This window comes from Acipenser ruthenus, chromosome 4, assembly GCF_902713425.1.
Source record: "Acipenser ruthenus chromosome 4, fAciRut3.2 maternal haplotype, whole genome shotgun sequence".
Lineage (NCBI taxonomy): Eukaryota > Metazoa > Chordata > Actinopteri > Acipenseriformes > Acipenseridae > Acipenser > Acipenser ruthenus.
In genome coordinates this window covers 31,181,367-31,204,128 of record NC_081192.1, presented here as the reverse complement: position 1 = coordinate 31,204,128, position 22,762 = coordinate 31,181,367, and the positions used below count along the sequence as shown (strand labels likewise).

At 41.5% G+C, this 22,762-nt stretch overlaps 1 protein-coding gene across 1 annotated transcript; it reads right to left on the bottom strand.

The window, feature by feature from the left end:
• Positions 1-5,437: 5,437 nt before the first annotated feature.
• LOC131736851 (loricrin-like) lies at positions 5,438-13,943 on the bottom strand. Its single transcript, XM_059022297.1, has 2 exons — positions 13,800-13,943; positions 5,438-10,608 (listed from the first exon to the last, which is right to left on the bottom strand). Exon 2 carries the CDS (start codon positions 9,336-9,338, stop codon positions 8,460-8,462), a length of 879 nt encoding a protein of 292 aa, XP_058878280.1. The 5' UTR covers positions 9,339-10,608; positions 13,800-13,943; the 3' UTR covers positions 5,438-8,459.
• Between the last annotated feature and the right edge of the window lie 8,819 nt (positions 13,944-22,762).

Genomic DNA, 22,762 nt, shown 5'->3' with positions numbered 1-22,762 from the left:
TGGAAACAGGCGTCTTTGAGGTCCACTGTGGTGAACCAGTCGCCTGGCCTGATTGACTGCACCAGGTGTTGGCTTTGGAACGTCAAGATTTTGAACCTCCTTCGACTCAGATAAAGGTTGACCTGTCTGAGTTTGAGGATCAGTCTGAGACCACCATCCCGCTTGGGCACTAGGAAGTACCTTGAGTAGAGCCCTGCCTCCAACTGGAGGGGTTCTATCATGCGAATAGCCCATTTTTGCAGCAGAGCTGCTACCTCCTGAGACATCACCGCGACGTCCTGTTGGTCCATGACTGATGTTACATTTCACTCCCCGAAAGGGAGGGGAACCATGCTTGAACTGCAGTGAGTGTCCGGTCTGAATAGCCTGTGGCAGCAAACTCCTAGGGCTGCTGCATGGCTTGTGGCTTAGCCTGAGGCTTCTGTTTCTGCACCGCTCGCATCCAGTTCAAGACTCTTGTACTAGCCTACAGATGCCTTGACCAGACTGCACCCAGCTACCTCCAGAGCCTCATCTCTCCTGTAGAACTCCTCTGTTTGTATCCTGGGACACTATCACCCTTCATTTAAATGTGCTTTATTTTGCTCTTATCTGCCCCCTATTTTACTGCATTTAATCCTGTACTTCAGAATACTGTAATCTGCCAAGTGTTTAACCTGTAGTACTTTGTATTTAATCATATGCTGATGTAACTATCACTATTTAATCATATCCTGATGTAACTATCACTATTATCTGCTGTATTATTGAATTCTGGTTTGTCACACTTGAACAAAAGTTATTGTATTTCTTGCTCTTATTGTATTACTTGTATTGTAACACTTGAAATGTATTTGCTTACGACTGTAAGTCGCCCTGGATAAGGGCGTCTGCTAAGAAATAAATAATAATAATAACCCATTAACCCTTTGCAGTCCTATGTCGGACCTGGTCCGACATCGCAATTTTCCCTCTCCAGTCCAATGTCGGACCCTGTCCGACATCAAAAAGACGCAAAAAACAGGTCTCTAGTCGTTTTTCTCCGGAAAAAGCCGAGAAAACCATTCAATGGCCAAGTGAGACCGATAGGAGCCGAGAGAAGCCGAAAAAAAGGGCATATCTCATGAATACTGATAGACCCGACACCACATAGATAACACAGACATAAACAAACAAGATAGCTGCTTCCGCATCCAGCGCTCAAAGAATATCACAGACATTTGCAGAGCTTTTTTAGATGTTATAGTAATAAAATAACAACTTGGATCGCATTATTGAGGAGTTTGGTGATAAAACAAGCGAACAAGAGATGATTTATTGGTATGTACTATTATTAAGAGTTATTTGAAAAATATAGCGAACGAGGGGTGGGGCGGTGCTGGAGATGCAGTACTGAGTGTCCTGTTGATATTCAGTGCCTTTTAAACCTGTTTTACTGTGAAAAAAATACTTTTAAACAGCGCGTCTAAAATAAAGTGCGCGTGTGAAAATAAATTGGACCTGACACGCCTGACGCGCTGAATAAATGGACCGCAAAGGGTTAAAGCTGTGCTGGTCTTTGAGGCTGCTGGGGCCTAGGTCGCCAGTTTGCCATTGATTTGCGCACTGGGGGTGGTCGCTTGGGAAGTAAGTGAATCAGCTCTTTTGTGGATTCCCGCGCGCAGTGAGAGCGCTGCAGCATCTTGTCCACTGCAGGATGAAATGTATGCCCTGGTGTAATAGGGGCATCCAACACCGGTGCTTTGTCCCTGTCAGGCACGCGTGCCTGGGAAAGCCAGAGCTGCCTACGTGCAGCTATCAGTGCAGCCAGGTTCCTGCCTACAGGCTACCCATTGAGTTTCAACACAAAGAGCACAGCTCCTCTAGCTGTTGTGGTGAGGGCCTGTGACTCTCAGAAAGGGACCTCAGCAAAAAGGTATAGAGGCTACCAGAATACTATTATAGTTTCCTAGCCGTGTGGCGAATGCACTGCCTGAATAGGCACGCTTGAGGATCACCTCAGAGACCCAGCACTGCTTGTTGGGGCAGGCAGCGTCCTTGGACAGGAGAGCTAAATTAAGCATCTGTAATGAAGCAACAATTGAAGTCTCCACCGGTGGAAAATAGGCCAGGCCCAGCTTCTCTACATCATGCACCCTATACAGGTTGTCCATCGACTGGGACACAGCCGGATGATCCCAGAACAACTGGATTTCGAAAAGACAGGAGAGGTGGTAGGCTCATCATCAAAGACAAACTGCCTTGCTTCGCCTTCTGTAGGCCAGGGCACTTGCAAGACTGCAGTGGCCCTCTTGATCAGCGGTAGAAGCTCTGCTGACAGCTTAATCGCAGGGGACGTGCAGGAGCTGGCATTCCACAGACGGGAATGCCAGCTCCTATTCGCCCACCTCATCAGAGGCAGCGATAGACATTATGTCCTCCTGTTGCCAATCTGCGCTTGTAGCCCCCTGGGGCCCTTAGGGGACAGGTGGTATTGAACGTTCACGCAGTAATTCTGCGAGCACCATTCCTTGGTGAGAAACAGTTCCCCAGAGCGTTTCCATCTGCTCTGAGTCCGCCGATCACTTAGAACAGTGACTCCTCTTCTTCCTTTAAGGAGGAAGAGAAGCAGAGGATCATGAGGAAGACCATGAAGACGTTGTCCGGTCTCTCTTGGCACATAGCCACGGGGTGAGGATGCAGCCACCTCTCTAACAGAGGGTCATGGGGAAAAGCGCTGGGCAGGAGTAAGGGACACAGAACGCTCTGTAGATCTACAGAAGAGACGTTTCTCAAGTTTGCACTTAGAGAAAGGTGCACAAAACTCGCAGAAACTGCAGTTCGCCAGTGCCTCCTTGGCGTGCTCTGGCGCCAGGCAGGAGGAGCATCTGCCATGCTTGTCCTCAATAGGCAGACTGGCCTTGCATGTCTCGCAGGGATAAAACCCAGGTATGATGCAAGAAGCACTGCAGTGTACAGTATACAGATGTGCAGGTGCCTCAATTTGCTTATAGATAGCAACCTTACGGGTCAAGACCTGAACAAGACTAGTTTGGTACCAGACCGGGTAGGGTCGGTGACTTTAGCACCAGGACAGTACAGTGTTGGTTTGGTGACTTGAGCACATGGATAGGAACGGAGCGGGTCAGTGACCTTGGGGTCCACCAGTTCGCAGTTCCCGCGGGTAGCAATGTACAGGGATGCCCACCGGTACAAGCCACTGGCAAAAACATTCAGTCAGTACTCACACAAGTCTGAGGGAAGCCTGCTTGTTAGAATGAACTAACAACCTTCGTTATAGTGATGCTAAAGCTGTCACCAAAACAGCATCAGGATACTGTGGGAGAAATTGCAAGCAACCACAACTGAAGTATCTTGGTCCTGTACAGTGCTGCTGAACCCAGCTGTCCTCGGGGCGGGCCATGACTGCGTCACAGGCTCGTTGAGCAGCTTTGATATATCTTATTCAGGTTTCGGGTCTTTCGAAGGTAAACACCCATGCAGTAATGGTTACACTTTGTACTTGAAAGAGAACACAAGCACATCTCCTGCAACCACCAAATGAGAAAGTATAACTTAGGTATTTTTAGGGGGTCCTAAAAAGGGGGGAGCGACTTACACACCGGTGTGACCTACAGGCTTTTCCCTGAAATTGTTGTCTCAAAAACGGGGTGGGGGGGGGGGTGGGGGGACGACTTATACACCGGTGCGACTTATACACGTGTTTTTACGGTAATCATAATTAAGATAATTCTATTATTCAATTTGTTACAATATTTAGTCTAATGCATCAAACCTGAAGGGACAGCAGCTTTCTTTCCACGGTGTAGTCTCTTTCTATGTGGTTTATAAGTAAAATCTCCAAGGACAAGAAGCCAAAGACATTTAAACACTGATGCAGATTCCAGCCCCGCATCCCTAAGGCACATTTTAAAATCCACTGGTCTGCACTTACAAAATGGACATATTCCATTTAATCTTCAAATTTAGAGTAGAAAAATATCACCTTTACCTGAGGCACTTGAAAAGAAACCTTGTATGGCCCTGACAACTAACCCGTCTGCCTAGTGGGATTAGATTAGCACCGATTCCAAACTGGCTCATGTTGCCATGCATGCCAATTAGACCTCATGCAGATGGGTAAGGTACTTGGGCTCATGTGTGCTGAGCTGGCATGGCTTCCTACAACTGCTACTTACACATCAGTAAGCAGGCACGGCTGCTCTTTGAAACCTTGACTAAAGGCACCCTCATCTTGAATGGAAAGTACATAGAGGTACAGTATGTTAAGACCCTTATGAGAAAACTTTCCCTAAAATTGCCAGTCAAAATACATTTCCCACTGGCAAATTCCTAAGACTGTATTGTAACCCAGAAAACAGGTTTTGATTTTATGAGTGCATTTTGGCTGAATTGATAATTATATTTCTCATATTTTCACAAAAATAAAGTAATCCATAAAACCTGAAACTGCAGTGCCCAGATTAGTTTTAAAAATACATATTCTTTGAAAACATTTAACAAAAGATTGCTAACTTATCAGTAGAAAACCTAAGCTACAGTATATAGACGTAAAACTAATTTTTTTTAAAAAAGAAAACTCTGTTTAATCTCTTTTTTGGTTTCCTGATGTACAAGAGCTTGAAGAGAATTATTTTTGCATGACTTCCTTCTAAATGGATGTGCTAACTTTGAACAATAAAATGAATTTAACAATTAAATAAAAATGACAATGGAAGTACAGTTTTGTACAGGTGTTGGAATCCTGAAGTATAGTTCTTTTTTATGTTGTGAGTAAAAGAGCCACAATGGCACAAGTAACTACCATCATTAGTTTGTAAAAAAAAATGAAACAGCAGCACAGCAAGGGTGGTCTTTCACTGATATCATTGCAAACCCACTTTGATCTCCATAACCTCAACAAGGGGAAATATCTCCACCCTGAAACAAAAACAATGTGCAGAGACACCCATATCCAGGGAACATTTCAGGGAAAAAAAAAAGTGTACTCAGTTCCATGGTGGTGTAGTACCAGATTTATACTTTAAGAATGGTTAATAACAAAAAGGGTAACTTCATCATTATTTGAGTTAATCAACAATACAACAAAAAATGACCTAGTTATAACCACTAGTTATTATCACTCACATGACTGATTCGTTATGCAAAAGGAATCCCTGACATGTTATCTGTCTGATAGGTCGGTCCACATCCAAGTGGAAATTAGTTACTGATGTCTCGTGAGGAAAAGTCTACAAAAAAAAGTAAAGGAAATAGACAATAATTACTGAGGAAAAGTCACATTACCCTCCAGAACAATTTAGAACACCTTGCAGACGTGTCACGTTATATCAGTGTTGTCTTGTCTGCACACCCCAATGACGGTGTCACAGCATAATATGTGTTGTTATTATAAACTAACATTTAAAGATGCATTCAGCAACTCGGTTCCTAATCGAATATTAATGATCAACAACATTTTAGTATCCTAAAACAAGCGAAAAAAATGGGTACAGCTGAAAACATTAATTTGCATATTAGTCTAATATATGCACTGACAAAACTTTTTTTTTTCTCAAAAAGAGAAGACATCACATTTTTTCATTAGATTCTGACATTTCCCATCACAAAACAAAAAGGAAAGCACGGCTCACAATAAATGTAGCATCTCTACCAAGATGTCACCTTGTGGTGTTTGTATAGTAAACTATTCCACAGTTTAAGATTTCGTGCTCTCCCTTAATGGCAGTTTATAGACACAATGTACTTCCTCCTTACAACCTGCTTGTCAGTACATCATCAGGAGCCAAGTAAACATGATGCAGTTAGGAGGCAATAACTGGCATACCCATTGCTCAGAAAACAAAACACACATTAAAATACAGGGATGCGCCTTTATTTATTTATTTTTAAACACATTGCAGACTCCATCAAGCAAGTCATAAAAGAGAGACTGGCTTATGTTGTTTCCTGTATTCAAACTTAAGGTTATAGTCATTGGTTCCTTAAAATATTAGGAGCAAATCAAGCCTCTTAGCTGTGACAGTCTGTAACAGGGACACAAGCAGCCTTGAAAGATTTCTATATGATCAGACAGACTAAATAAACCTCCTGTCATGTGTGAGTTGTAGGGTTAAACAGATATCAAATGCCTTGGTTTGCTCATAGAAGGTGAATCCCAGGTTCTGACACACCATCTGCTACTGGAAAGGCTATTTCACCACTCTTTCTTCAGAATTCAATTGCACACACACACACACACACACACACACCCCTCTGGTCTTTTGCTACCCATATCAAATAGTTCACTAAAATCAAAAGTATACAATAGTTATGATTATATATGTGTGTGCGTGCATGAGTTTGTAAACTTAATCACCAAATGAGACAATAGAGGCATTTTAAAGAAACCCTTAAGTATACCTAGTTGAATTTTCCGTTTCTGCTTACTTTAGGCTGCTATGGAGAAAACTATATCTATATAGAATATCAGAAATTGTTGGCAGTATTAACACCAGTTCACCTGAATAACCTTTCTGATCTTAACCTCAAAAATACAATTCTTAGAACTTTTACATTAAGTGGTTGTTTAGGTATGGATTAGTATATGACAATGTATCTAACAATTTTAAAATAAATGGTGCTGCACCTTTAGTTGTAAAGTGATGTTTGTGTAATACTAAAACATGGTACAGCTGTTCAGTAGATGCTGATGCGTGTCTATTTTCTTCAAAGAATGAGTTAGTGGTAATTATGTTTCAAGGGAGGGTGGGGGGAGTTTAAGTGACATATGAGGACTCAAGCACAGCCACAGATGGGAGACACCCCCTTCTGGTATAGAATTAATGGAGTCCAATGACAAAGGTATATATTTTTTTTCAATTTTAACTGATAATGCTCAATCATTTATATACTATAATCAGCCCAGGATAACACAATTTTCACGCCATCACTTTTGTGATCCGGTAAGGGCAGATATATATATATACATACAGGTAGTGGACAAAAAAATGGAAATGAGGGACACCAAGTATATTGAAAGCAAGGGCTTCCACACATGTGGCTCATGCGTTAATTAAGCAAATAACATCCCAGCATGCTTAGGGTCATGTATAAAAATGCTGGAAAGGCCTGATTGCCTATAATTATAGCTAGCATGGCTGCAAGAGGAGACCTCAGTGACTTTGAAAGATGGGTGATTGTTGGGGCACGTTTGGCAGGAGCTTCAGTGACCAAGACAGCTCAACTTGCTGATGTTTCACAAGCAACAGTGTCTAAGGTGATGTCGGAATGGAACTCCGAGGGAAAGACATCATCAGCAAAGGGCAACAGTGGGCGGAAGTGCATACTCCAGGATAGTGATATCCATGCATTAATTCGAAGTGCAAGGCAAAACAGGCGAGCAATTGACTGCAAATTTCAACCTGGGGCGCAAGCAGCCAGTTTTATCAAAAACGGTCTGATGCCCTATTGTTGTAGTGTTTTGTTTTGTTTAAACCTTTTGTTTGTTTAAACCTTTTGTTTGTTTATTATTTAATAAAAGTTGATGTCCAGAAGAGGGATACACTGCCTCCAGGAGCCGGACCAGAAAATCAAAGGGCGTTTTTTTTGTTTGTTTTTTTCGAATAGTATTTTTGTGTTTGGTGGAAAATAAATAAATAAATAAATAAAAAATGGATAAAGTGGATGCCTACATGAAGAGGTGGCATGAGCATCAGAGGGAGTTGAAGGAAGGTGGGGCTACATGGTGCCTCGCCTCCCTGGAGTATGGGCACCTCCCTGATGTGTGCCCATACGAAGACCCCATCTTTGTGCAGGCCTTCGATCGAGGTGAGGTTCGAGACCGCAGAGGAGTGGATCCGCCTGAAGGACATACCATCGCCGTAGGGGGATCAGGAAACCTGCCTCACCTGCCTCAAAGGGGAGGAGTGGTGCTTTGCCGTCGGCAAGGTTGGGCACAAAGCACCCGACCAACCCCCTCCATGGCAGGAGGTGGAACTGCTGGTCCCGAAGAAGGGAATGAGTGGTGGTGCCAAGAAGGCAAAGAAGCAGGCTCCACCACCTGAGTGGGAGGAGCCCGAACGTCCTGCGCCTGAGTGGGAGGAGCCCGAACGTCCTGCGCCTGAGTGGGAGGAGCCTGAACGTCCAAAACCCAAGAGGGGGGAGTCGGTGCGTCCACAGCCCAAGAGGGGGGAGTCGGTGTGTCCACAGCCCAAGAGAGGGAAGCTCAGGAGTGGACGTTGGGATGGCTACCTTCGCCTGGTCGAGGCCTCAAGTTGGTGCCCTTCCTGCGGGAAGGGGGGCCACTCCGTCATCAACTGCCCCCACCTTGGAGAGGAGGAGGAAGGACGACCGAAGGGCAGCTGGGAAGCATACCTCAGCGCACTTGAGGCCGTGAACTGGTGCACTGCCTGTGGGGAGTGGGGCCACTTCGTGGTCAACTGCCCCATTCTCCAGGAAGAGGAGAAGGAGAAGCACCGGTTCCCTGCAACAGGAGGAGACTACACGCTATCCCCACCTCCACCCCTTGCACCAGCAGGAGCAGAGTAGCAGGAGCTGCCTCTGCCTCCGCCGCTTCCACCAGCAGGAGCAGAGCAGCGGGAGCTGCCTCTGCCTCTGCCACCTCCACCGCTAGGAGCAGAGCAGCAGGAGCTGCCTCTGCCTATGCCACCGCTAGGAGCAGAGCAACAGGAGCTGCCTCTGTCTCTACCGCTAGGAGCAGAGCAGCAGGAGCTGCCTCTGTCTCTACCGCCTGGAGCAGAGCAGCAGGAGCTGCCTCTATCTCCACAGCTAGAAGCAGAGCAGCAGGAGCTGTCTCTGTCTCCAACACCTCCACCGCTAGAAGCAGAGCAGCAGGAGCTGCCTTTGTCTCCAACACCGCTAGGAGCAGAGCAGCAGGAACTGCCTTTGTCTCCACCGCCATGGGAGGACTGCTTGCAGCTCCCACCTCCACCAGTAGAGGGTGAATACCTTCTGGTTCCACTTCCACCGCCATGGGAAGGACTGCTCCTGCCCTGCCTCGCTCCGCCCAAGGATGCCAGCCTCGCACCGCCCAAGGATGCCTGCCTCGCACCGCCCAAGGATGCCTGCTGCTCCGCATCGCCTAGGGCTGCCGGCTGCTCTGCATCGCCTGTGGAGCCACTAGTTATAGGGTGCGAGGGAGAAGTGGAGCTCCTGATGCCGTCTCCATGGCCAGGGGCTCCCCTCCCGAATTCGCCTCCGGAGGGTCCGCTGATGCTGCCGTCGCCTCCCGAGGGTCCGCTGCTGCTGCCGTCGCCTCCCGAGGGACCGCTGCTGCTGCCGTCGCCTCCCGAGGGTCCTACTTTGCCTGGGGTCGTCGAGGGTCCTGCTTCGCCTGGAGTCGCTACCAGTCCTGCCATGCGGCAGGAAATACTGTGGCTGGAGCCCCATGAAGGGGAGCTGCCGGCCACGAAGAAGGGGGGGGGGGGGTCAGGAGACCAGCTCCCCCAGCCACACTTTCGCGGCAGGAGAAACTGTGGTCAGAGCCCCACGAAGGGGAGCTGCCGGCCATGAAGAAGGGGGGGGGAGGTCTGGAGACCACCCCCAAAATTTCCTTGGCCGGAGGAGCCGGCCTGTGCGCGTTCCACCGGGACGCTACAGCTGTTTGGGTGGGAGTAGGACATCCCGCCGTGGTCGCCCCCGGAGAACCTTGCTTCCCCTGTTCCTGGGCCGGGACTGCTAGCCGGGACTTTGGGGACTAAGGGGGGAGGTGGCCGAAAAGGCCATGTGTGCTGCGCACAAGGGGGGGGCATGAGTGGCGGAGTGTCCCGCCCCTATATATATATATATATATATGCACTATTTCGTTATTATTTGTATTGTTTGCGGCGTGGATAAAAGCGCCGCGTATTTGTTATTGTTTTAGATTTTAGAAACCTTGTGAGGATGCATGACTGATCAGCTACTGATTTATTTAACTAGCTGACAGTCACGCATCCTTACTAAACTCGTGCAGACGGTGACCATCTCCCGAGTTAATTCATTGATTAATTGTTGCTAATCTGGAGATGGTCACTGTATATAAACCTGCAGCTCTCTACCCGAGTACGGGAGAGCGGAGAGAGCAAAGAGAAAGAAACAATTGCTGTATTGAAAGTATATTTGTTTCATTATTGTTTATTTGTTTGGCCAACGTGCCCTTTTGTTGTAGTGTTTTGTTTTGTTTAAACCTTTTGTTTATTTATTATTTAATAAAAGCACTGATTGATATATTATATATATATATATATATATATATATATATATGTGTGTGTGTGTCAATTAAACTTAAAAGTAGAAATGAGTTAAAATAAAGTTAGTAACATTTGAGTAAAAGAGTCACAAGAGTACTTTTATTAAATATACTGTATATGTTATGAATCATTTAACCGGTAAACAACTGGATATTTAAACACTTTAGACATTTAAATGTAGATTTACAGCCTTAAAATCACGCAACAGCAAACCCTGCTGGCCAGGCGCCCAGTGAGCTCAGAGTGTACACCTGCAGGGCTGGCCTTTGTCCTTCAGAGGCTGGGAGCTCACTGACATCTGCTCAAGTTCCTGGGCGTAAAAGAGGAAGCTGGCTCGGTTGTGGGATCGGAGAACGCCCACTGAACCTTCGGGTCTCCTTAGCTCTGTGGGGAACTGCTGTGGTGAGAAGAAAAAATTGGGGAGAAATTCAGAGGAATAATAATTAGGCACTAAATAAAATAAAAAAATGTAAATATAAATTATGACAAATGTGTGGGATGGTAAATTTATCTCAACAGCAAGCATAACACTGAGCATCCAGCAGTCACATCACTTCAAATGAAGTGAGTGCAGCTGATTCAACACCATAGCACTTGAACAAGATTGAAGCAGGCATTTCTGTATGGATTTGGAACTGAACTTGTTGGCAATTCAGTACAGAAAATCTTCATGTTTTTAAAACAAATGGCTTACACACTAGATTAGTAACATCATTATTGTGTAATGGGTAGCAACAACTACTGTTATGTGCATGGCTGTCTAGTGTGTAATGTTTCAGTGCTTGCTTGTGTGTACCTACCTTCCTCTGCAACTATGTGTATACCTATCCCTGTATGGCCACACTTCACACTGTGCGCGTTTATGATATCCCAATGTCTGTATGGGTTTATCCCTTTGATATTCACTCGCTGAGGTTTAATAAAATGACTACCACATATAGCCATTTACAATTACAGCACAATGTACATGATTCAAGAGGATACAGTATAACCGTAAGTCTGAGGTGTATGACCTTCTCACAAGCAGGGAGATCAATTATATTTGATATATAATTTAAACTTATTGCAGGCCTATACATTCCAATGCTAGACACTCTAGGGGGTCAGCAACGCAATGGAAGCTGCAGACAATAAATGAAGTGCTACAAACCCCTTCTGTATTGCTCAGTTAGCAGGAAGGCTGATTTACATTATATTTGTGTCATATGCTTGCTCATACTCGTTTCCATACCCTGTGTGTAACACATCAAAGTGGAAGTGGCACTCTGAACTGGTGCCCTGTCAACATCACATTAACTATGGATCTCATTAAAATAAATCTGCATATGAAAAAGAAACTAAAAAAAAAGAATCCTAGGCTATCACTGTCAAGTCAGTGAAGTGGCAAAGGGCTTGTCTGAAATGAACTTCCAAACCAATGGTTCAAGCATATACAAGGTTTACCTTAGGAAATGAATCTTCTAAACATGCTGATAATAAGCCCATTCATTAAAATAAGCCTCACTGCTGCTAATTATTAACACATTCACCAGGCTCCTCATCTCCAGAGCATTGCTAACACCTGGCAGTTTTTTACATCACAGAACATTTAAAATATACAGATAAAGGTTTCCATAGCCTGCCTGTGAAACACATCAAAGTGGAATTGGCACTCTGAATGGATGTTTGTCACCAGTCTGAAAGAACCCACATAATACAGAGGCAAAGTGTTCCTCATAGTCATTTCATACCCTTCCTGGTAACAAACATTTAGACAAAAACTCAGTGTACTGTCTATACAGAAGCATAAATAATTACAATAAAATCACATGACTCAAGGTCATCAACACATTTAGCAGCAGCTTTGTAAAATTACTGACAGAAAACTGTACATTTCTGTTGCATGATACCCAAGATTAAAATGACCAACAGACCACAGTTTTGTACCGAGTATGAAGCCAATATCTTGAATCGTAGTTAACATGATCATAATATAGCAGCCATTTTATGTCACAGGTCAAAGTTAGTTGTAGTCACAAAAAAAAACATGTACAGTAAGCTCCCAGGGATTCTTAAATGCACAGTAACAATTTTTTTTTAGCAAGAATTCCTGCTAATGGGTATGATAAACTATTAGGTTGGATTCACACTGGTCAGTTTCAAAACTGGTTCGTTTCGTTTGAAACAATGTATCAATTTGCTTGCTATTCACACTTATCTGCGAGCAAGGGGACCAAGTTTGCTTGGATGCAAGCTAAAGTTCTTTTTTTTTTGGTCCTTTTCCATTTTTTTTAGGCCCGAATTACCTTGTGTTCACAATGCAGTTTCCAAGTGCAGTCGGTTCGTTTATATGGTCTGTGAACCGGATGTTTACAATATCATGCAAGGCATCTTGGTATCATGAAAGATGGCAGCTACTTATGTATTGCTCTGGTTTTTAATAGCATGTTTTAGATTCTTACATATTGCTGTGGAAGAAAGCATGGGAACTGAGGGAGCACTAATTTAATTAATACATTTGTTGAATGCCTATAGTAGGAGAATAATGCAGTATTCAGTTACGCAACACTGCACTGTTCTCCAACTGTAGGCATTAAACAAAGTAATTTGAGAAAAGGGTGAATATATTTTACTATTGCTATGAGTTTTGTCCAGTTCAGCTTGGATTCTGGTGTTTCTCGCACTGTCCATGTAGTTTAGGGTTGTCAGATGATCCAAATGATTAAACAAATAATCCATAAGATTGTTAATTTTACTTTTGAATGGTGTTAACACAACCTAATACATTACTCTTATTAACTACACTGATACAAGCTTTCTAGTTATTTAAAACAATTAAATAAATAAATAAAAAGTGATAAATAGCAAAACCGGGACGATTTAACAATTTTACTGTTTCAGACTAAGACAGAAAAATAAGGCTGAAAACTGAGTTTCCTCAGAATATGAACTAAACCACATGCAAAATGTTTACTCCAGAGTCAGGTTACTTTGTATAATTTGTTTCCTATGTGCAAAAGGACTGAGTCCAGCAGTTGTTCACATTGAGGTTTAGCAAGCAAACCACTCTTTAGTGGACTCAGTATGGTTCGTTTCCCAAACTGACTTTGTTGTTCACACTTCACACCAAACGTACCCAGTGAGAACACAGTCTTAAACACTCAATAGTGCTACACTTAGAAATAATTAAATAAACTTAAGTTCAATTGACTTAAGTTTCTTATAGTATTTCTAAAGTGAATATGTTTTCTAAAATGTCACTGATGATTATTTGGGAAAGTGAGACCACGAGAATTCATGTCCCAGATTAGAATAAAGCCAACAGCAACCATACAACTGGGACCTTTTGAATTAACTGAGACTTGGTGTTGAATTGCAGACTGTGCATATGCCTGAAAGAAAACCCATTATCCTTCCCTATTCCACTTCAAACTCTTTTTTTTCCCTCCCCAACATGACTTAATGCAGAGGCCCCTATTAGGCAGCAGGTTAGCTGAAGCAGCTATTAGAAATAGAAAAGAAGCCCTACAAAAGAGTTGCATACTTGGGCCCATTCCAACCCCACCTATGGGGTAAACCAATCTCCAGACAACAGCTGTTTATACTTACCCGAGGTGCGGCAGGTGCGGGACAAAATAATCAAACAGCCCTGCACCTGCTGCCTCGACCACTGCTCAGGTAAAATCAGCAGAATGTGACCTTTGTTTGCCTGTCGGCATGGCAGATGTTCAGTGGAAGAGCAAGTAGGTCACACCCACTTTCCTTGGCTCAACCTCTGCCCTGTTCTGTCAGCGGGATTAGACAACAAAACAATCTGAGTGAAGCTAATTGCAAGTGATCTGGCTGGCTTGTCAAGCAGCTCTGCCGGCTAGAAGTATAATATAACAGCATTACATCTGATCTAGGCCCATCTGACAGTGAATGGTACTTTATAGTCAGTGCCTTAAAACAACTTGTTTCTGTCTGTGTGGGTGTGGCGAGAGTGAATCAAGGCTCTGCGTATCCCGAGTGCATAGAAGTAACATGAAGGCGCCACAGAACGCTGTGTGCTCCTGTCAGTGTTGCGCCACTTTCATGTCAAGACCAGGAAAAGATTCATTACAGGACAGAACATACAAAAACATGCAGTCGTACTAGGGATTATTTTGTTCATGGCAATGAATCACATAAAACAGTGTTCTCATTGAGTATGTGCTGTACATACAAAGCTAATTTATTATAAGCATTATCCTACAGGGGAATTCTACAATAGACAGTTTTTGTAAATTGTACAACATATAACACATCTTGTGATCCAGTGCACATTATGAACATTAGGAAAGGTATCCTTACTTAAAACAAATCCACAAATATATATTTAGTTCACATTAGTGTGTGAGTCTGCATACAGTATATAAACAAACTAAGTCAATAATGAATGTCGTGTGAGCTGCCAGGACTAAGTTGTTGGTGCTATTAATTAACTGGAGCCCAAAACTATTGAGTCTAGGTTCAGTTAAAGCAGCTCACGCAGGAGCAGCGTCATAACCAGCGCTGACATTCTACCGAGGTCAAACTTAGGTTTCAAGCTATAGCTGGCAGTATTTATATGACTGCTTGGTATTTACCATTCAGCCTCCAAATCTATGTTACACGGCAAACCAACAAAGAATTAAGGAGTATTTTGTACTTTACCAGAATTTTTACATGAGCAGCATTGATGATGCAAAAAAACAACCGAGGACACGACCTTGGTGTCCTCACAGCTAATTACGACCATGCACAGGAGTAAACATTCAGTGCAGTAATAACCATTAAGTTCATAAAGTTCATATTATTGATACAAACAGCATGTCAGCTCCTTCATGAACTTGCATTTCTGTTCAAGAGTTCTGTTAGACTGTTTGTTAGTTACAGTACAAGAACTGCCGTGTGAGGCACACTGTGTGTAACCACGCTACTAAAAACACTGCACGTAAAAGGATGTTTTGTTTGTAAGCAACCCTACCCATGTGCAGCACAAACCCAGCTGCTATGAGTAATAGCTTGAAAAATCACATGTGGGAGGACACAATGAATGTGCCATTGCATTTATGTTCATGTTTGTTCTCCCCACCAATCCCAGAGGTAACTCAGTACTGACAATTTAGAGTACTGAAATTGTAATATAAATCAGAAACTGTTTAATAAATGAACTACTTAAATTACTTACATAGGTTATAATAAACAATAGAAGTACCTTTTTAATTCCACTACTGTACTTTAACTTGAATATATGTTACCTGACAAGCACCAGTTCTTCATTTTATAACCCCTGCTCAAACTACCATATACAATCATCTAAAATGAATATAAGCATTTGAGAATAAACACCATTTCAGTAAAACTAGTCAAAATATATGTATATTTGGTCCAGCAGCTAGACGGTCAAGTTGATTCACCCACAGAATATTAAAATAAAGAACAGTTCACTCACACAAACACAGAAAACTCAATGTACTTTAAAGTAGATATGAAAGAGGAACTGGAAATGTTTACATTAAACCACCTATGATTAGGTACTTCAAACTGGCTCTTTAAAACAAGACTTCAGCAGTTTACCGTAAACACATATGAGCAAATCCTCCTCTTGCATGACTAAATACACTATTCATAATCATTCACCAAAACAAACTATTTACAACCTTCATAACGCTGCTGCCACCTTCTGGTCAAAAACCATATCCCATCCCCCACCAACATATCAACACTAGATCTATCTTCCAGTATTTCTTTCATCAAAGATGCACGGCCTGCATTGACATTATGATATCCACAGCATTGTACGTTGAGTTTACAAGATCGATGCGATCTGATTATTTCTAATTTCCAAGCCCTTACCACATGATCATGAACAGACTTGAGGACAGTAAGTTTTTTTGATGTATTTATTTATTTATTTTATTATCATCCTCATAGATCCCAGATAGAAGAACCTTAATCAATTAAGCAACAGAACCCTGATTAGACGAAATAACTGTCTGTGTCAGGAAAGTAATGTCACATAGGTTTTACTGTGATAACAAACCACTAAGCAAGGCCTATATTACTCTAACATTTAAATCTTTTAAATTACATATTTTGATGTAGTTTATTTAGCTAGATATCTTAGCAAAATAACCTGAATAAGATGGCTTTGCCATCTTGTAAGGCCTGCCTTGTGCCAATAAATGCCTGCGCCATAGGAGAGGTCATAACATATCAAGAAGGGCCTTACCAGAGAGTAAAGACCTATTTTGAGGATTCTATTGCTATTAGAAAATTGATACGTTAAACAAAAACAAAAGCATGATTTTATGCAGCACTAGTTTTTGTTGCTTATTAATACTCGTTTTTCTCAATATTCCATGAATAATGCAGTTCTCTCACAATTCCATCTGTGGTCTTGTAGCATTCAGTCTTCAGTATCCTGGTGGTGGACTATGTTGCGTCGTGGGTATTTCCAATAGGCTAAATACTTCAATACTAAAAAAAAAATGTAAAACATGTAAAAGAAAAAATGCACCGGTAACTTTATTTTTTAATTAGGATTTGATTGCAGGTTTGTATAAGTTTCACCATTTAAGTTACTGTTATGTCCTACAATGGAATATCTAGTACTCCACATATGTTAATGTTATATGTTTCCGGCAAATTGATTTGGAACAGAGATTAAACATAGTTTCAACGATAACATTCAAGGTCCTTTAGCAGAGATTAGGGACCTCATATTGACCAATCAGGTTAAAGGAAATATCCGATCCATTTTCTACTGTGAGTTAATGCTGATAGGTGGATGCAAGCACTAGAAAAGTAAAAGGCTGAGACGTAGATGAAGGCACCAATGTACAGATGAATGCCTGAAAAACAGGGTTAGAAACTGGTATATCATGCCTTTATTAAATGTATCTTTAAATTATAAATGTACATTATAAATGTTTTGCTTTCCTGAGGGCTCTCTCTTTTTTAATATTCTGCTGTCATTTACTAGTGCATTAAAATGGAGCTTCCTAATTGATGGATGAATATTCTAAATTTATTTATTAACACATTAATAAAGATTTGCTTTTTTAGTGGTATCATCCTACAAAACAATTACAATGGCTAAGCAGCCTGGTCTAATCAGTTATGTTACTATAAAAGAACACTAATGGTAAAGGAACAAATACAGACTTAGGAACTAGGTGTACTTACTGTACTGTTTGTTTCTTCAAAAGAACTTGAAAAGCACTCCAAGCAAAGTTTTTCAAGAGTAAAATCAGATTACTAATTTAAATCACACATTTTATCTCTATCCATCCTACTTTAGTAAAATGTTGTGGAATGGTCACACCTTTTTCTTAAAAGTAAAGTTACAGTCATAAGCAATTCAGAATTAGTTTAGTCCAAATTAAACCACACGGTAAGTAGAGTTGCCTCACATACTGGGTGTAATCAAGTCTGTGGTACCTACATCACACACAGAATACAAATCAGATAATACAATTATAAGCTAAGTTGGACCACAATTCTCACTTCAGATCATACTGCAGAGAGTCAGTTTTTGTTACCAGTGACAATCATACATGAGAACTGTAGCTGAAAAATATGTCATGTGCTGAGAAACACCTGCCCAGCCTGCTGTAGATGCCGTGCGTCTCAGTCATTAATTTCAAAACAAAAACATGTTTATGTTGCGACTCATGCACTGTATCAAGGCTGAAGCAATTCAGCGAGACCTAGTTCCTTCTACAGTTACTGTGTCTCCGCCCCTGGCTGACACAGCGAGCATGTCGGCCTCCCACCGACTAGCAGCCAAGCCTGACCTTTCACCTATTTGTTATCAATCATTCCCTGAAGCTTCTAGTGTGAGCACTCAGCACTCGACCCATTCAAGAGCTGCCCTGGATCTGTTACTGAGGCAAACTCGCTATATAAGAGCATTTCAAAACCAAAAATTAAAAAGAATCAGACCACTTCAATGAGTCATAAAGAAAATGATGTCTATGCATGTGTTACTGAGCATGTTTCAGGTGCAGAATCATCAAATTGCAACAAATAAAAACACAATTGATGAAATCATAATAAACCTACTTATTGCTGCTACACAAAATCATATGTATTTGCAAGTGTGTGTATTTATTTGTAAATCTGATGGGAGTTAGGCAGCAACACTCCTGTTATCCTACCAACTAACCTAAAATGATACCAAATACTGTAAAATAAGAAAGCCTACTAAAACTAGTGAGGCAGTATATACGGTAAAGAAGTGATACACATTTATATAAAAGAACCGTAATGCTGTTACCTTTAGTTTAGTTCTGAATGCAATATATTTGCTTTTCAGATTTAAGAAGAAAAATAATTCTGATAAAAAAACAGGCAACCAAGTCAGCATAGAGAAATGCTGCCAACACATAAAGCTTGAATTGTTTTGTTGGAGAAATTATACTGACAAACATACAGTAAGATGATGGGTCTGCAGTCTATACATAAACATGTATACAAGTAGGATAAAAAAATAAATTGGACTGTAAATTGCTTCTTTTCAATAGGATTTGATGGAACAATGAATAATCAAGCCGGTTTTGGGAAATGTGCAGATGAAGTGCTTTTCAAAGTAAGTGTATAGTCCGAGCTTGAGGGACAGAGAAAATGAATGGGAAAGAAACAGATGGTGCCTCTGTAGTCCACACTGCACAGCCGCCACCTCAAGCAGTTTCTGCATAAGATGGGCCCCAGGGCACCAACCTGTAAAGGTAGAATTACCTGAATGTGCCCTTATGTTTCATTACACCTTAACCATTTCTATGCATGCTGATTACAAGTATCAGGCTCCTTTCATTTCCATGCACCTATGTGGCTCTGAAGAACCGGACGTGTGAAATCTCAGCCTCTCATTCGCTTTTAAAAACTACAACCCCTACTGAGAAAGCAGCAGCAGGTAAATTAAGTGTCACTCCACAGGGTGCCAATTGGGCCTGAAAAGCAGTGACATCATTCTCCTCTTTACCAATAACAATGGCTGTAATGAAAGGCCGACCTCATCCAACAACTGCTCTCGTTCCCGGCAGGTGCATCTCCTCTTTTCATTGAATGCACTTGCTGTTTTCACCATTGTCACTGTGAGGAAGCATATCCAAAAACATATCCCCTATGTTTGTTTTCTTTCGACAAACTTAAAAAGACCAAAAAGGGTAGGGGGGGGGGGATCATTCAGTCTGCATATTTTATTCACTGACATTTGTGAAAGCCATACTGATTAAAGGGTCAAGAGTTTTTAATACTGGAAACAGCATAAGCCATAGATTTTTTTGGAAGGGTTGCATCATCAGGTTTAAAAAAAAAAACAAAACACACACACACACACACACACAATTTCTATACAATTAATTCAAATATGTAATCTGATGTAAACCATGTTGTCATGTGGATGATTTTTTTTTAATTTTACGTTTTATTACATCACCAGAACTTTATATATATATATATATATATATATATATTAACTATGCAATAGCCAACAACCAAGATATTCATATTATTTCCCTAACCTGTGCCTCAACCCTAACTTTACCACTATTAACTTATTACTGAGAAACAGTGACAATTATAGATAATTACTTTAATTACTTGTAATTCCTGTTAAATTGGTTAATATAATGCACGGCGAACAAGATTTAATTTGTTTTACGTGTACTATATCACACAGAAAATTGTCAAAAAACACATTACCAAAAATACCAACCCCATCCCCTGGTACCATTTATTCTCTTTGAGACCTCAGCTACAAATACACTAGATTTAAAACTTAACAGTTATCTGATCCTGAGGAGCCCTTACATAATGTACTGTATGTGTCCGTGACAGCCAGAAAGACTGTTGATTATGGTAAGCGAGGCAGCTTTGCTGCATGACCCTCTTACCACAGAAAAGGGTCAGCCAGCCAGTCTGTCTGGGTCCGGGTATGCATGGAAGCCAAACCCAGTGATTGACAAAAGGAACATATTCTCTTGTTAGATGGAGCCCATAATTTTAAATTACTATCAATACTGCACATACCTTGCCTTACCAAAAGTGAATGAGAAAACAGAAGCAAGTCCTTACAAATCTCTCACGTTCTCTGGATGTCATTTGTAAAACATGAAACATCAACCAATTTAACATGTAAACCTGTGTTTAAGATGTGAACAGAAGGGGCTATTTTTTCTGTTAATTGTGATTGATTCTGTGTGCTCATGTGAAGTGCAAGACTGACACAGCAGGAGTGTCCTCTGTTTGCCTACTGAGTTGGTAAAACACAGGCAGCTGTATACAATGCAAGTTTACCAAAAGTGCCTCTCAAAGATAAAACTAAGCTCTGCCCTGGGTGAAACAAGTGGGAGACAGCTAGTGCTAGTTCCTTTTAATATTGGTGTAGACTAGTGATTTATACACCTGTGCTTTATAAAACGGTGTGTTGCATAAAGAAAATCAGCAGTGGCTAATATTAGATTATGGTTAGAGAATAAGTCAGCATTAAGACCAGACAATAAATTACTACTATAGATGAATAGGTCTACCTTTATAAAAACATATTTTTTTTACATTTATATTTTTGGAAAACATGCACATCACAAACAGAAATCCACGTGGCCTTTTTCTTCTCGGCCGTCTCCAATCTGGTTTCCGCTTTGCTCACTCCACTGAAACTGCTCTCCTGTCTGTCACTATCTCGCTAAACTCTGCCTGTGCTGCCTCTCTCTCCTCTGTCCTAATTGTCCTTGATCTCTCTGCTGCCTTTGACACTGTTGATCACTCTATTCTCCTATCCTCTCTCGCTGACCTGGGAATCTCTGGCACTGCTCTGGCCTGGTTCTCCTCCTACCTCTCCAACCGCACCTACCAGGTAACCTTGCACGGCTCAACCCCCACACCTCACCCTTTCTCAACAGGAGTCCCCCAAGGATCAGTCTTGGGTCCTCTCCAGTTCTCTCTCTACACCCGCTCCCTGGGCCCCCTCATCGCATCCTAGGGTTTCTCATACCATTTCTATGCTGATGATGCTCAGATCTTCCTCTCCTTCTGCCCCTCTAACCCCACAATCCCCTCCCGTATCTTTACCTGTCTGTCTGCTGTCTCCTTCTGGATGCACTCGCATCACCTCAAACTCAACCTCTCTAAATCTGACCTCCTTTTCTTCCCCTCCTCATCTGCCCCCTCCTCTGATCTCTCTATCTCCATTCCTCTGGAATCTACCACGCTCTCTCCCTCCTTCTCAGCCAAGAACTTCTGAGTAACCCTGGACCCCTGCCTCTCCTACTCCCAGCACATCTCCACTCTAGCACGCACCTGCCGATTCTTCCTGAGCAACACACAAAGAATCCGACCCTTCCTTCCTTGCACTTAATTTTACTGTAATTCTTGATATGTATTTTATTTTGTATACAACTCTAAGTCGCCCTGGGTAAGGGTGTTTGCTAAGAAATAAATAAATAAAAAATAAATAAATAAATAAATAATAATAATTTTAAAGCTTTTCTGCTACCAAAGAACTTACAGTACGGTTTCAAAGACAGACATGGCTGTTGTTTTATACAGATGTTTAATAATAATAATCTGAATAATTTTGGACACTCAAGAAAATGCAGAGCATCAAAAAGTAAGAGATAAATTGCTTCTTATTTCTATTGAACAATTCTATTTTATGTAAAGACATGCCATGAGACCAAATGATCTGAACTGAGACCTTTAAAAGATTTCAGATGGGAAGGATTTCTTGTTACTCTAGACAGTATTGTTACATTCTAGTTCCAATGGTATCAAACTGTGATACCTGGAAGGCTTCCTCATAAACCAAAGCATGTTTCTGTGGTTAGAATTTAAATAACATTGAACACCAAGATTTAAAAGACTGGACAAGCAAAGCACAGTAATAGTGCTTGATCATTTGAAACCCACAGACTCAATAGATCTAATTTCTATGATACAGTAGTATTTAATGATATAGATTTAGTTATGATGTGTTTTTTTTAAAAAAAAACTTAAGGGGGTGAAAGGCGGTTCAGTAGTTTAACATACTAATGCACTATAAATATTAACATATTGATTAAATGTACCCTATCGACAGGCATACATACAAATATTGCAATGGAGTTACTATTATTTCCTGTTATCAGCTGCCTGGCTGTGCTTGACTGTGTGTTTGAATACCTTTCAGCCATTTCTGCTAATCATGTGTAACTGAAGCAAAATCATTATAGGTAGATGATAGATGACACTTTACAGTAATACTTTTAGTATCATAAATTATTAAACAAAAAGAGGGTTATATAGTACTGACACTAGGTATTCAGTGTTCAAATATTACTTAAAACTGTGACTGGTTACTCTCAGTGATTCATTAAGGCAATATCAGTATCTTTGGTGAAAGGTACACTGGTAAATGTATCCATATGGTCCACCAACTGGTTTTGGTTTTTCATAAGCCTAAGCCCTTGTGTCAACACAGCCTTGGCACCTTACACAAGCAAATAACAAATGCGGCAATAAAAGATTAATGAGGTGCAACAAGGTTTTAGACCTTGCCCCCTATTTATATATTGAAAAAAAAAAAT

What these genes read in the sequence shown, in the direction of transcription:
- LOC131736851 (XM_059022297.1), bottom strand. Translation starts at nt 9,338, where the DNA reads ATGGCAGGACTGGTAGCGACTCCAGGCGAAGCAGGACCCTCGACGACC.